Consider the following 16,358-nt stretch of genomic DNA (forward strand, 5'->3'; position numbering starts at 1 on the left):
TCCATTCTCGTCTGTGTGCTAAATCTGTTACTGGAGGATTTCTCAAGGAAATTCAGATAAAACTTCCAGATTATCAGGACGTGAAAGACCACGATGGCTGATGGAAGTGTGTTGAAATCAGAGCTGAAATGTGTTTCCTGTCCTAAATCGATCATTAGAGACATCGGACACGTTGTCTCCCACACAAACACGTAGTTAAAATAAATTATATTCTCAGTGAAACGGTATTTAATGAAAGCAAAATGCAGCTCTGTGTGGATCCTGTTTAATGTGAAATGCTGGTTTTTTATTCTGTTGCTCATCTGAGATCCAGCTCCTTTACAGTGTAAAAGCAAACACAGCTGAAGAGATTTGTAATCATCTAAGAGTCCAAAATTGTCTCTTAATGCCAGAAGATAAACTTTGACAACAAATCGATTAAATCCAGAGAAAATTAAATGATATTCCAGAGGTTTTCTGTACTTTTGCCATGGTTGAATATATTCAAAGAGCTCTGAAGAGAAGCTGAAACGGAGGCTTTGAGTCGCCTGGACTGGTTTTATTTGGTGAAAATGGGTTTAAGAATCACTTAAAAGGAGTTTCAGGGAAACAAATCTATTGATCCAACACAGGAAAAAGCTTCTTCTGATTTAGATGATTTCATTTAGATTCCCTTTAGTGATCCACGCTGCTCTCCAGATGTTCAAGTCTTTAATGTTCATTTTAACTGAAATAGTCCAGATTTGATGATATTATGACACCTTTGTCAGAAAAAAACTAAACCAAATCACATTAAAGTGATAAAAACCGAATGATCAGTTTCCAGATCAGCTCCACATTGTATTTCCATGAGCTCCCCAGATGTTCCAGTGGTGTTCTCAGCTGTTTTTTTCTTGTTTCCGTGGCTTCCTGCGATGATGAGCGGCTCTTTGTTCCTTTGCTTCCTCTCTGGTCACAGTTTATTGCACATCTTTGTCAGGCATCTCTGTTTCAGATCTGTGGAGCAGGGAAGAAGGATTACGACCAGGTAACCGACACCACAGGAAGATCTTCTGCCTGCTGTGGCAGTGAGAAGTAACACCAACACAGTGACTGAGTTACACAAGGTCTTAAAACAAGTTTCTGTCTTCCGCATCGTCTGCAATGAAGCTGGAATAAATAAATGAATGAATGTTCCTCTCAGCTGACGCTTCGGTTAAACTAATGCAAAGTAATTGATTGTTTTAAACCCAGCAGGTGGAACTAAACTAAACTAAGATAACCAGGTGACATTCTTCAGGGTTTGTTCAGTGGACAAAGTAGGACGAGTGTAAAAGGACCTTTGGGTGTTTTTATTACACCAAAGTCCCACAAATTATGTATCTTGAGCAGCTTTTCTTACGAATTAAAAGATATGAGATGTCCATCCGTTATCTTTCGCTCCAGGAGGGAAACCCAGACTCTCCCCAGCTCCTCCTGGGGGATCCCGAGGCGTTTCCAGGCCTCGGGGACCTATAATCCCTCCAGTGTGCCTCTTAACCAGATGACCCACCTCAGCTGACTCCTTTGAATGTGGAGGAGCAGCGGCTCTCCTGTTGGACTCCATCAGTGCTGCCCCCTGCTGGTGATTTAATGGACAGCATCTCGAGGCAGGTTAGCACCGTCGCCTCACAACAATGTGGGTGACCTGGGTTCAAATCCCCTGCATGAAAGGTATTACCTCCAGTAGGGGTCCTTAGGCAAGGCCCCCCTTACCCTATCCACCTACCTGTAAGTCGCTTTGGATAAAAGCGTCTGCTAAATGCATAATAACATAAAAACATAAACAAACAAGAAGGTTCCCGGCTGGGGCCTTTCTGTGTGCAGTTTGCATGTTCTCCCCCCTGTATGCGTGGGTTCTCTCCAGGTTCTCCGGGTTCTCTCCGGGTTCTCCGGCTCTGCTCTTTGCAGATGATGTGGTTCTGTCGGCTTCTTCAAGCCACGACCTTCAGCCAGGATGAAAGTCAGCTCTTCCAAAGCTGAGGCCGTGGTTCTTAGTGCTCCCTCCGGTCGGGAGTTTCCGCCTCAGGCAGAGGAGCTCAAGCATCTCGTCCATGAGTGACGGCAGGTCAGAGCGAGAGATGTCAAATGTGGCTGCAAATGGGTTTCCTTCGGGGGGGGGGGAGGAGCTGCACCATCAGGAGGTTGATTTAAAGGAGTCAGCTGAGGCGGTTCATCTGGTTTTGGTGCCTCCTGGGTGGGATTATAAATCTCTTCTGGCCTGGGAACGTGTTGGGATCCCCAGATCGTCTTAGAGCTGGAGCAGCGGATGATATGGCAGCGTTTTGAGTCTTTTCTCCAGCTTTCTGTTGGATCAGACTGTCAGATGGAGCGGGAGCTGCTTCTCTAATGAGCTCCAATACAGAGTCCCAGCAACACGGCTGAGGCGTGTCACATTGAGCACGGAAACATGTTCTACATGTCAGAGAGTAGTCCCTAAAAATGAATAAAGCAGACATATCTACAGCCTGAAACAGTCAAATGTGTTGATGTATGATTCAATAAAGTAGATCAAATTGGGTCTCTACAGGACAATAAGTCGTGCTCAGACACTCTCACTGACAGATCCCAGATCAGCTCAGATCAAACACACAAAATAAAGCTGAGGAAAGACAAAATGACACGATGGAAGCTGCAGAAAAGAGACCCAGAACAAGAGAGTGATGGTTAGAAACAGCTATAGTTCAGTTTAAACTGAGCCCTAAGAGTTGTCACCAAAGCTTCTCAATCGACTCTATCCTCCGGTACAGTTCACTTACTTCTGGAAAAGGAGATTCTTCGGACTCGTCGACACACCTCAAACGTGTGCTTTAGGTACCAAAGGTGGCTGTCATCGCAGTATCTGTAAGGGAGGAGGAGAATGGGGCCGAAGAAAAGGTTTTTATGCTAAATGGTTTGTTGTTGTACAGCAGAGCAGTTCAAAGGTTACAGGAATGTGAAAGTAAGTACACCCTCTTTCAGGTCGAAGACTTTACACAAGACAATAAAAAAATAATCAGGTCCTTTTCAGGTCTTAAAAATCAGTGAATCCAGCCTCAGATGAACAGCAACACATGACAGATATTACACTGAAATAGACTAAACTAAGTGAACCCTGACTGCTTCCACGGGAATTAAGAGGGTAAGAAGCAGCCAGGTGCTGCTGATCAATAATTAACTGATCCTCAGTCAGTGTGAGCAGCTCTATAAAAGCAGGAGTTCTGTCAGTTTAACACGATGCCAAGAAGGAAAGACATCAGCAATGATCTCAGAGAAGCAGCTGCTGCTGCCCATCAGTCTGGGAAGGGTTATAAGGCCATTTCCAGACTATCTGGAGTCCATCATTCTACAGAGAGAAAGATTATTCACAAGTGGAAAACATTCAGGACAGCTGTCAATCTTCCCAGGAGTGGACGTCCCAGCAAGTTCACCCCAAGGTGAAGAAGCCCAGAGCTACATCTCAGACTCTACAGGCCTCAGTTAGCATGGTAAAGGTTAAAGGTCATGACAGCACAGTTAGAAAAAGACTGAACAAGGATGGCTTGTTTGGAAGGGCTGCAGGAGAAAGCCTCTTCTCTCTAAAAAGAACATGGCAGCACAGCTTAGGTTTGCAAAGCTGCATCTGAACAAAGCTCAAGACTTCTGGAACAATGTCCTTTGGACAGACCAGAGCAAAGTGGAGATGTTTGGTCATAATGCACAGCAGCACGTTTGGAGGAAACCAAACACAGCATATCAGCACAAACACCTCATACCAGCTGTCAAGCACGGTGGTGGAGGGCTGATGATCTGGGCTGGTTCTGCAGCCACAGGACCTGGGCACCTTGCAGTCATTGAGTCCACCATGAACTCCTCTGGATACCAAAGTATTCTAGAGTCAAATGTGAGGCCATCTGTCCCCCAGCTAAAGCTGGGCTGAAACTGGCTCATCAACAGGACAAAGATCCCAAACACAGCAGCAGATCTACAGCAGAATGTGGGAAAAAGAAAAGAATCAAGGTGTTGCAATGGTCCAGTCAGAGTCCAGACCTCAGCCTGACTGAAATGCTGTGGTGGGACCTTAAGAGAGCTGTGCAGAAACCAATGCTGCAAACCTCAATGAGCTGAAGCAATGATCCTGGAGCAGAAGCTTCTGGAAACGATGCCGAATCAAAGCTAAAGGCTGCCCAACGAAATGTGAGAGGGACTTTCCTTTTGGACGGGCAGTCTGTATTGAACACATGAAGCTAAAATAGGTGAAATTAATAATAATAAATAATCCTTTCCTACAATCTGCAGATTATCTCTTAATTTCTATGGCTGTGACCTGACAAAATCAAGCATTTTTTACCGCTTTTCTTTCAATATCCCGTATAAAAGGTGTAATTTGCAGGTGTGAAAACCTTTTCATGCGTGTTTTCATGCTGTTTTTTATTCTGTTGCTAATCCTAAATCCAGCTCCTTTACAGTGTAAAAGCAAACACAGCTGAAGAGATTTGTAATCATCTAAGAGTCCAAAATTGTCTCTTAATGCCAGAAGATAAACTTTGACAACAAATCGATTAAAACCAGAGAAAATCAAATGATATTCCAGAGGTTTTCTGTACTTTTGCCATGGTTGAATATATTCAAAGAGCTCTGAAGAGAAGCTGAAAGCTAAAGGCTGCCCAACGAAATGTGAGAGGGACTTTCCTTTTGGACTTCCTGTCTGTATTGAACACATGAAGCTAAAATAGGTGAAATTAATAATAATAAATAATCCTTTCCTACAATCTACAGATTGTCTATTGATTTCTATGGCTGTGACCTGACAAAATCAAGCATTTTTTACTGTTTTTTTTCCAATATCCCGCATAAAAAGGTGTAATTTGCAGGTGTGAAAACCTTTTCATGCGTGCTTTCTGGCTGAAGGGTCTGCAGAGGCACTGGGAGAAGAACTTGCAGAGCTCGAGGACGCAGGGCTGCAGCTTGTGAGCGCCGACCGTCGTCGTGCCGCTGGAGACGGACTCGCCGGTCAGCTCTGGCCTTCTCCAAGGACAGCCTCTCAACAGACGGAGCGAGACGTCAAGTCAGTCACGGGTGGCCTCGTTTAACCTTTCACCTCTCTAAGAGGACCGCTTTAAACCGAGCTCAGGGTCTGAAGGGGTTAAAGCTTCGCCGATGCCAGTCCACAGCCTGCTTAAATACATGCTGCTTGATCACAAATTAAGAACAAGCTAAACAAAAGGTGATCAGAGACGTTATCATTAACCTTTGGAGGCCCACAGTGGGGATTCGTTACATACATTTTGCATAATGTTCGGTGCTTATTTGCATCACAGGAATCACCAGTGTTCATGCATTTTAATCATATTTAAACACATAATTACCATAAAAACACACATTAATTAGTTCTAATTAGATTCTTATTAATGTTCCGTACATAAGTGCTCATTTTTCAGTCTGTAACCTGTCGAGAAAACAAAGATTAAGGAAAAGAACTTTGGTTTTCTGTATTTTTTCACAGGAAAAGCAGCGTTTAAGCAGCATTTAAATATTAAAAACACGCTTTTTCATACGTTTTATCATCAAAGCTGGAGTTCAGCTGAGTCTTAAAGTGGAGAAATCACTGGAAATGGCTTTTTATGCAGTTTGAACTACTTGTTGTGATGGATTTGGAAATAATAATTAGATTCTTATTAATGTTCCGTACATAAGTGCTCATTTTTCAGTCTGTAACCTGTCGGGAAAACAAAGATTAAGGAAAAGAACTTTGGTTTTCTGTATTTTTTCACAGGAAAAGCAGCGTTTAAGCAGCATTTAAATATTAAAAACACGCTTTTTCATACGTTTTATCATCAAAGCTGGAGTTCAGCTGAGTCTTAAAGTGGAGAAATCACTGGAAATAGCTTTTTATGCAGTTTGAACTACTTGTTGTGATGGATTTGGAAATAATAATTAGATTCTTATTAATGTTCCGTACATAAGTGCTCATTTTTCAGTCTGTAACCTGTCGGGAAAACAAAGATTAAGGAAAAGAACTTTGGTTTTCTGTATTTTTTCACAGGAAAAGCAGCGTTTAAGCAGCATTTAAATATTAAAAACACGCTTTTTCATACGTTTTATCATCAAAGCTGGAGTTGTGCATGAAGTTCAGCTGAGTCTTAAAGTGGAGAAATCACTGGAAATGGCTTTTTATGCAGTTTGAACTACTTGTTGTGATGGATTTGGAAATAATAATCCCAGAAAACTGCTCTTTAACATGATTTTAAATCCATTTGATGATTTATACACATTCAATTTGAATGTTTTTGTTTTAAAGTAAGCTGCTTATCGGTCTTATTTATTCATTTGTCTAAATTTTCTACATTTAAATGATGATAAAACTGAATGTATTGTGTTTGGGGAAACTGTGACGGCTGACTTTAGCACCTTGTCTTCAAAGCTCAGTTCAACCGTTAGAAATCTGGGAGTGACCTTTGACCTTTGACAGTCATCTGAGGTTTGACAAACAAATTAACAATGTTTTCAGGACTAGTTTTTTCCAGTTGCGTCTCCTGGCCAAAGTTAAAATGTTTTTAAGCCTCCATGCTCTAATAAGTTCAAGGTTAGACGACTGCAATGGACTTTATGTCGGCGTCTCCCAGACTTCTCTCAGTCGCCTTCAGCTGGTGCAAAATGCTGCTGCTGCCCGTCTTTAACCAACACTAACAGACCTGTGCACATCACTCCTGTTCTTAACTCCCTTCACTGGCTTCCTGTCCTTTATAGAACTGATTTTAAACTTTTAATGTTTGGTTTTAAAGCTCTTAACGGCCTCACCCCATCGTATTTATCTGAGCTTTTAACTGTAACCCTGGCAGAGCTCTGAGGTCAACAAATCAACTTTTGTTGGAAGTGTTCAGCTCAAAATAAAAGCCCTGGGGTGCCCCCAGGCTCTGGAATAAGCTCCCCCCCCAGATGCATCTTATTTCTGACCTGGGCCTCTTTAAATCTGGGCTAAAAACCTACTTATTTCAGATGGCTTTTAATACCCAGTAGTATGGAGACACTTTTATATTATCTTATTCAATTTTGCTGTATTTTATTGCGTTTACTGTTATTTTATTGTTTTTTACTGTTATTTTATTGTTTTGTACTTATTCTTTTCTTTATTTATTATCTGCTGTAAAGCACTTTGGTACCGAAATGGATTGTTGTAAAGGGCCGTAGAAATAAATTACATTTACATTCGTCCATCGATGGCTTCCTTGTTGTCGCTGCGTTGTCACGGTTACCATCTCCTGCATCTCCTTCCAACGCTCGCACACACAGACACAAACTGGACACCTTTTCTCCGAGCTGAAACTCAATCAGTAGCCTGTCGGTGTGTGCAGAAATGACAGTGAATGGATGTGATGTGACTACAGCTGCCTTCCTGAGAGCAGAGCAGCAGGATGGTGGAGACACGAGGAGCCAAGGCTGGAGGATGTAGGAAAGTGGAGCTTATTCTTAAACTGTAACAAAACCCTAAGGACAGAGAAACCAGGACTGAACACAGGTGAGTGAGTGGAGCTCAAGACCTGAACGGGGACAGTAAGGCCAAGATGGTGGAAACTGAACTGAGCCGAGACAAGATGAACCATGAGAGCAACTACAAGACAAATAACAGAATAAAACCGGATTTAAATCAACACAACAAAGGGAAACAGAATAGAAACAAAACTAATCCAAAGTCCAAACTTCCACAGACTCTAACAGCAGCGTTGTGGCTCCACTTATGTGTCGTGAATTCCTCTTTTTCACCCTCACACCATCAGAATCAGTCAATATTTTGTTTTACGTTGACTTTGCTCTACATTTTGCTGACCAGCAACCTCTCAGAGTAGAGGGAACAACGGCAGAAATGCGTGTATTCAGCTGTGATTTCCACTGATGCAGCATACAGAGGGAGCATCCTCAGGGACAATGACAAACGCATACATATCATTTCACTCTCACATCACAGAGAACGCCGTCCCTTCTTAAATGAGCTCAACTCAGTTAACTTTAACCTCTCAGTTCCAGTGGATCTTTACCTGGTTTCTCCGTTTCCACCGGCCTGCTGGGAGTTGTAGTTCTCGTGCTAACTGTAGTCCTGCCGGCCGCTGTGGATCCTGCTGTTGAAAGTCTTGCTGGATGAACTGTGAAGGTGGACTGTTGAGTTGTTGTAGCTGTGATCGGTCGGCTCAGGCTAATCGCTGGTGGGAAGGTTGTGGTTTTAGGAGTTTTTGTTGTTTTCGGAGCCATAACTGCAGCTGCAGCAGTGGTCACTGACGCAGGTTTTAAGGTTCTGATGAGTGGTAAAAGTGTCGTCCTGCTTAGTGTCGTCCACGCTTTAGACATCTCAGGCTTTCGGACCGCAGATGTACTTTCAGGCATGATGATTGTTTGAAATCGAGGCGTCGTGAGCGGCTGAGTGGTTGTGACCTCCGCTGTTGTCACATCGATTTCACCCAGAGTGGCTGAAGAAAATAGTCACAAAGTTAACTTTTCTGTCGCCTGTTCAATAACGCTGAATAACTTGTTTAGAATTAATATTCTAAATTGTTATTTAATCAGTTAAAACATATCAAATTAATTCAAATATTGTATTTTGTTAAACAAACCAGATTAAATGACTTCAAATGTGTCTAATTTGCACAAATACATAAATATACCTGCTACTATTAACATGAATTTTCTTCTGCAATATTGGTAATTTTGCATAATATGTTATTTTTATGCACTTTATTCTTGTTTGAGCATCACTTCCACATTATTTGTGTGTTTTATGCGATAGCTTTTAAACCCAAATTTTGTTTTCCATATAAAAATGCATAAAACCTACAAATAGGGCCTTAGTATTCTTTTTGAGTGTGAAATAATGTATCAGCAGATCTCCAATATGCAATTCTAATTCAGTTAGTTTCCTTTTAAACACTCATGTACGTATTTCTGTGAAAGCTTCGTGGTAGTTTTGCAAGAATTCTGCAGAAAAAGTTCAATTTGATTGTAATTAGAGGAGAAATTAGGACAAATTTGTGAGATTTCAATCCATATCTTGGTGAACAAGAATAAAAGCCAGTGTTTGTCAGCTGGAAAGTACAATTCAGCACAGGTGGAGAGAAATTCAAACATACATAATTCAAAAAGCACTTTACATAAACAGAGCAAGGAGGATGTTGGGCAGAACGTATATTACATTTAACCATAAATAATACTGATAACCAGGAGCCGGTCACTGCTTAAGACAAATAAAAGTCTTTCTGGATAATGTGCATCTAATATTATCTTTACAGTCTGTCAGCAGCCATCAGATTAAACAGGAGGAGTTAAATGAAAGGCTCCAAACCCTGAATACCGACCTCCTGCAGAGACTTACCATGTGCAGTAGATTGGACTCTGCCGGTCAACGTGGAGCTCATCCCAGACGGAGAGATGTGACTCAGATTCGTGGGCAGTTGGTGCCAATCTGGAGATTAAAATAGATACTTTAATTTGAGAACAGAATAGCTTCCTTCAGTGTCTCGTTGATGGCAGCAGATGCTTGAATGAGCTTTTTGAGGGAGCTTTTGTACTCACCAGCAGGAAGTCTGAAGGAGGAGATGTTGGCCACTTAAAAAGGAGGAAGGAAACCAAAAGAAAGGCTAAATTTCACTCTGAATTTTCCAGAAAAAGGTACATTTCTTTGTGGGATAGCCTTTAGGTTACACCACTAAAACTTATTAGATGTTTTTGTTTAACACTGCAGTTCTTTACAGAGACAGGAATCATATGCTAACAAGGCAGCTAGCTGCTAAAGGAAAGACTTGGGTTTGTAAACTGTCTTCAGGCTAATAACATGTACATATAAAGCCTGTCCTCAGTATTGTTTTAGCTGGTGGAAACATGTTTATGAACCTTTACTTTAAGAAGTCTGAAGGAGGAAATGTTGGCCACTTAAAAAGGAGGAAGGAAACCAAAAGAAAGTCACTACAGTGGCTCTAAAACAAGCCGAAAAACCTGACTCCACCAGTGCTTCACAATGGAAAAGATTACCCAAGAAAACCATGAATCAATGCTGCCACCTGCTGGCTGAGCTGCTCATTGCCAGAAAATACCAGAAACCGGCGTGAACGAACCTTTGTGCGGCCCCTCAACAATGGTCTGGTTGAAGAGTGGGGTGATGGAGCCCACCTCCCACAACTCGGGCGCCTCTCTGCCTGGACAAAACCCACAAATCATATTCAGACAAGCCTCGAAACAGCGCAAAATTATTCCAGAAAGACATTTTGCAACCACCTGAAATCAAGATGCAAGACAAAGGAACTTTGAAGAGTTGCCAGACCTTTAATGGAGTTATTCCTCCATAGCTTGCACAATATTTGGGTCCACTTTTAAAAGATATTTGTTAGAATAATGTGGTTATTTACCGCTATGCGGCTCATAAAGAATGCTGGAGACCTAAACTCTGTGTTAAAGCATGAAAAACCAAATATAAACACACAAACCAGCCTGTCCTGGACAATTTCAGCCAAAAATGGGAGGATTTTTATCCGCTTTCCATTAATATGCACAGTTGTAAGCTTTCAGTGTTTTAAAGGAGTGGAACTTAGAGTCTAAACTTTCGGTGAAACGTGAAGATAATTTGATTCATAAAGAATGCTGGAGACCTAAACTCTGTGTTAAAGCATGAAAAACTAAATATAAACACACAAACCAGCCTGTCCTGGAAAGATTCTTATCCTCTTTTCATTAATATGCACAGTTGTAAGCTTTCAGTATTTTAAAGGAGTGGAACTTAGAGTCTAAACTTTCGGTGAAACGTGAAGATAATTTGATTCATAAAGAATGCTGGAGACCTAAACTCTGTGTTAAAGCATGAAAAACTAAATATAAACACACAAACCAGCCTGTCCTGGAAGGATTTTTATCCTCTTTTCATTAATATGCACAGTTGTAAGCTTTCAGTATTTTAAAGGAGTGGAACTTAGAGTCTAAACTTTCGGTGAAACGTGAAGATAATTTGATTCATAAAGAATGCTGGAGACCTAAACTCTGTGTTAAAGCATGAAAAACTAAATATAAACACACAAACCAGCCTGTCCTGGATAATTTCAGCCGAAAATGGAAGGATTTTTATCCTCTTTTCACCTCTTAACACAGTTGTAAGCTTTCAGTATTTTAAAGGAGTGGAACTTTAGAGTCTAAACTTTCGGTGAAACGTGAAGATAATTTGATTTGGGATCATTATCAGGATCATTGGAGCTGATCCAGTGAGCTCTACTTACCCCTCTGACCTGCCATCACACAGATGTAAATGCAGTCTGAGTTATTCCTCTGACTTACTGAGACAAAGAAGTAGAAAACACGCCGTAAGTTGCCTGAAACTAACACAGCGTGGTGTATTTTCTGTTATTCAATCAACATGCACCCACCTGATAAAATGGAGGCAGACTTAAAGAGCTCATGAAGGTAACTCGTCGAGTTTCCCATCACATCCAACAGTATGGCTGTAAAGTCTGATGAATGAACGAGTTACAGTTTAAAAAGAGAAAGAGTTTGATGGCGAGCGAGAGATGGAGTTGAGAGTTTCCTACCTGTCAGGTCGTTTGTCTCGTTTGTGACACAGTAGCAGAACCTTCTCTTGAACGCGCTGCTTTCTATGCTTTTAATGCTGGAAACTATAAAAACACACAGTTATATTACAGGATAGAAAGAGATGGAAGCGTTTCTGATATTTCATTCAAAACTTTCCAAAATTCCGACTAAATCTGACAGGATTTCAATGTTTTTGTGTCACATTTATCAGATACAACATCATTTGGGAACAGGGTTTGCTCCTGTGTTCTTCATTAGAGATTTTCTAAGCTTTTAATCTGATAATAATCCATTAAAAAACACAATAATTGTGTCAGTTTTTGTCCCAAAATGATTCAGTTCCTTAATCATGCTCTGTAATGTGTTTCTCCACCACTAGATGGCAGTACAGGTAAAGTTATGCCACACCATAAACCACAGACAGGCAGAGGAAGTGCCTTTAAAGGGGAACTCCGGTATTTTTAAACCTGGACCTTATTTCTGGCATGAAATACGTTCATCTACTCACCGAGAACAGTTTGGTGAAAGTCGGCGTCCTTCAGAAGATATTTAGATAACTGGAGATCCATATAACGGAGTGAACGATGCAGCCTCTAAATAAGGCATTATCTGTCTTTATTTCACCAATACTTTAAGAAGAATGAATGAATGAACGTGTGCTATAGCTCTGTTAGCTCATAGCTGCTGTGTTGTTGTTATTGGCGGCTATAGGAGAGCTAACGGAGGGATTTCTACACAGGCACTCTACTGGGACCACTTCATCCACACGCCCCCCTGCAGCACAGTTTATTCACTCCGGTAAGAACGTCCATCTTACTCAAAGTCGTCGTTCACGTTGTCAAAATCTGATAAATATCCTGCCATGTTGCACAAAACTATCAGCAGCAAACTCTGTGTGAAGTTAGCCGACTGTCACAGAGCACGGAGTGAATAAACTGTGCTGCAGGGGGGCGTGTGGATGAAGTGGTCCCAGTAGAGTGCCTGTGTAGAAATCCCTCCGTTAGCTCTCCTATAGCTGCAAGTAGCCACATAACAGCAGCTATGAGCTAACAGAGCTATAGCACACGTTCATTCATTCATTCTTCTTAAAGTATTGGTGAAATAAAGACAGATAATGCCTTATTTAGAGGCTCTAAGCCCCGTTCACTCCGTTATATGGATCTCCAGTTATCTAAATATCTTCCGAAGGACGCCGACTTTCACCAAACTGTTCTTGGTGAGCAGATGAACGTATTTCATGCCAGAAATAAGGTCCAGGTTTAAAAATACCGGAGTTCCCCTTTAAATGTTTGCAGGAAACAGAAGTTTGTAAGGAGACAATATTTACTGTTGTAGACCAACAAGGTGAGTTTATGGAGAGCCAGAGAGCTGTAGGATGTCACACTGAGCAGAGAGAAGAGCTGCCGAGAACCTGCGAGAAACAGGGGAAAACATGGATTATAGGACAAGTTATCACTGCATTCACAGGCTTTGCACCATTTAGGGGAAGCAAATAAACCAAATTAACTTAGTTCTGCTGTGTAACGTTGGACATACTGACAATTTCTCACTGGTTTAATGTGGAATAGAATAAATCCCAGGCATGTTCTGCCCCTTTTTCCTGTCCCTACACAGTCGTACATGGAGGGGTGGATACAAGCGGCTGAAATGGGTTTCCTTCAGAGGGGGGCTGGGGGTGGAGGGAGCTCAGAGTAGCTGCTCCTCCACATTTAAAGGACTCAGCTGAGGTGGTTCATCTGGTTCGGATGCCTCCTGGTCGCCTCCCTTTGGAAGTTTTCCTAACACATCCAACTGGGAGGAGGCCCTGATTTAAGGTTTAAAAGCATGAGATGTACACAGAGCATTTACCTTAGTTTAAGTTTGTAATCCATTAAAGTTCTGTTGGCTTCCTCAAGCCACAACCTTCAGTGAACTGGAATGGTTTTCTACAAGGATGAAAGTCAACTCATGGTTCTCCACCAGAGACAGGTGGAGTTATCCCTCCAGGTAGAGGAAGGGTCTTTGCCTCTGACTGGTCATGGTAGGACGGAGCAAGAGATGGACAGATGTATTCATGCTTCGTCAGCAGTAAGGAGGGCAAAGCTTTCCATTTACTGGTCCATCGTAGTTCCAACCCTCACCTATGGCCGGTAGGGACCGAAAGAATGAGATCACTGTCACCAGCGGCTGACATGAGTTTCCTTTGTAAGGTGGCTGGTTTAAAAATAAGTTGAGGAGCTCGAGCATCTGTAGGGGGAGCCCTGCATTGAAGGTAGTCAGCTGAGATGGTTCAGGTATCTGATTAAGATGCTTTTGGTATGTCCAACTGGGACGAAGCCCCAAAGGAGACCTAGGAGTCTCTTCTGGCCTGGAAACGTCTCGATATCCCCTAAAAAGAGCAGGAAAGTGTTGCTCAAGAGAGGGATGTCTGAGTTTCTTTCTGGAGGCGTTGCCTCTGTGAGCCACTCTCGGATGGAGAGGAAAATGGTTGGATGGAGGGTTTGGGAATGCCTTTGTTTCACCTAGGAAAAACAGTCCAGTACCAGATAAGAAACAGAAGATGGATGAATGTAATTTCTCAGGGGCACTAAATCCGAGGAAAGAGTAATTTGACCTCAGTTGCACTTAAAAAAGTGACATTTGAAGCAGTGAAACAGTTTCAGTCAAGACAAACATTAAAGATTTATAGCACAGCACAACTCTCCCAGTGAATGAGATTATGACAACAAACCTGACTGGCTTGAATTTATTAAAGTATTGACCAAGGAGGTGAGGTCGATGGCAGCGGGATCGATGTGCTCTGCTGGGATTTCTGCAGAATGAAAGCGGAGAGAGTTTATTCTGGGTTTAGTCTCAGCCACAGAGTTAGCAACATCAGCAGAATGAGGATAATTATCACTGAATTACACTTGAATAACAGCTTCCCCTTCTTCCCGTTTGGAAGTGACAGCAGCTCACGCAGAATGACACAATTTACCAAAAGCACCACTAAAGACTCACAATAATATGTTGAATTTATCACTATTATTATATAACCCTATACCGTTATCGGAATTCCACGCTGGGGTGGCGGTTGTCTTAAAAACAGGAAGTTGGTGTAACATTTTGTCCCTGAAAATGTGAGTTCATCTTTAATTTGATGTAAAAGTCAGGAGAGGTGCAGCAAAAGGCTGGAAAAATAAGTAATTTTTAGTAAAAAGTAACTGAAGGGACAAGTTGAGACTAATTAGGTTGATTAGCAACAGGTCGGGATTGTGATTGGGTATAAAAAAGAGCACCTTAGAGAGGCAGAGCCTCTCTGAAGTGAAGAGGGACAATGGTTCAGGGACACGTCTGAAAACCAGTCCTGGGTGTCTGTGATCTCTGGATTAAAAACAGACCTGATTCTGTCCTGGAAATCACTGCATGGACTCAGGAACACTCACCGTAACATCCACCGATGCAGCTTAAAGCTCAGAGAAGAAGCCGTACGAACGTGATGCAGAAACACGGCCGTCTTCTCTGGACCAAAGCAGGTTAATTAAATGGACCCTGCATCCTCCAGTCCAAAGAGGAGAGGGACCGCCCAGCTTGTTATCAGCTCTCAGTTCAAAGCCTGATTCTCAAAAATGTGAAGTCGTCACATCCATTTATTCTATTGATTAGAATAGAGTAATACGGTGCCACAGCATTTCATTAATTAGTCCCGGATCACATTTATTTGGAGAAAAAGGCCACATTTAGAGGTTGGAGGAGGTGGAAGAACCCCCCCACTGACCACCAGCACTTTCAAATAACTGTATATTTTCTGCATTCAGTCACTAATTTACACATTACAAACTGCTTGGTTAAAGGTGGTTAATTAAAACAAAGTGGTTAAGGTTGGGAAAACATCATTTTCCTTAAAAACTCGCTGCCTATAAACACATAAACTGTGCTGGACGCTTGAACCAGAATCCAACTGCATCACTTTACTTTAAAAGAGGTGCTGGATGTCCTCCAAAATCTCTCAAACTTCATCTTTATCTTTATGTTTTCTGTGAGACTGCATTAAAAATAGATTGTTTCTTTCATAAAAGAAAACAAAATGTTTGAGGTAGGAACATTTTCAGGGTTCAGGTGATGTGAAGCAAACCTGGAAACGTGTTTTTATTCACTCCAAACCTCTTTCTCTCCCCATTTTTTACCCGAACCAAACTGCGACCGACAGGAAAGTAGAAAAGTTGGATGTTTAATGGGACCCAAGCTTGGTTGGAGCTTTGAAAATGTTGTAATTTTACTATCTTTAAGCAAGCTCGACAGGTGAAAATGATGCAAAACTTAGACGTGTTACCATTTTGTAGCCCAGAATGCATCATTTTACAGTTTTTGGTCTTTGAGTAACGCCCTTTAAATGTGTTCAATACAGTCTGAAATGTTGAGAAGAAACAAAACCGAACCTGAATGCTGGAAAATGAAGTGTTTTAAAAATACCTGTGCAGTCAGGAAAGTCTCTTTTGTGCCTTTCTTCCCGCTGTTTGGGTCTTAAAGCTGCGGAAAACAAGTTAAAAACAACTAAAATGTACATATTTTACAACCATCTCCACCTCAAAGATCATCTGTACATTCAGTGTGATGCTGATTTCTGTCAAAAACATCCTTTAAAAACAGAGTTTTGCTTCTCCTTGTGTTTGGAGCAGAAATTCAATGACAATTACAATTAAAAAAAAACAGTTTCAAGGGTCTAAATTAGCCAAATAAAACCATCTGTATCATTTAAAAAGCGCTTATAGGGCAGAAGCTGCAGCTGACCCACCTTGGCTGAGGATCAGGAAGAGTAAAACTGCAGAAACAAAGGTTGCAAAACGGAAACGTGGCTGCTGCATGAAGCCCCTGAAGCCTGCCAT

At 41.7% G+C, this 16,358-nt stretch overlaps 1 protein-coding gene across 1 annotated transcript; it reads right to left on the reverse strand.

The window, feature by feature from the left end:
• Nucleotides 1-931: 931 nt before the first annotated feature.
• LOC140269135 (HERV-H LTR-associating protein 1) lies at nucleotides 932-16,358 on the reverse strand. The gene is made up of 19 exons (XM_072364157.1): nucleotides 16,268-16,358; nucleotides 15,946-16,002; nucleotides 14,225-14,305; nucleotides 12,842-12,925; nucleotides 11,514-11,597; nucleotides 11,352-11,435; nucleotides 11,205-11,261; nucleotides 10,056-10,136; nucleotides 9,517-9,549; nucleotides 9,317-9,406; nucleotides 7,992-8,153; nucleotides 7,773-7,845; nucleotides 7,164-7,351; nucleotides 5,918-5,944; nucleotides 5,648-5,674; nucleotides 5,378-5,404; nucleotides 4,840-4,996; nucleotides 2,757-2,839; nucleotides 932-975 (listed from the first exon to the last, which is right to left on the reverse strand). Exons 1-19 carry the CDS (start codon nucleotides 16,356-16,358, stop codon nucleotides 932-934), a joined length of 1,530 nt encoding a protein of 509 aa, XP_072220258.1.

Source organism: Leuresthes tenuis, unplaced genomic scaffold, assembly GCF_036924035.1.
Source record: "Leuresthes tenuis unplaced genomic scaffold, fLeuTen1.0.hap1 SCAF_14, whole genome shotgun sequence".
Lineage (NCBI taxonomy): Eukaryota > Metazoa > Chordata > Actinopteri > Atheriniformes > Atherinopsidae > Leuresthes > Leuresthes tenuis.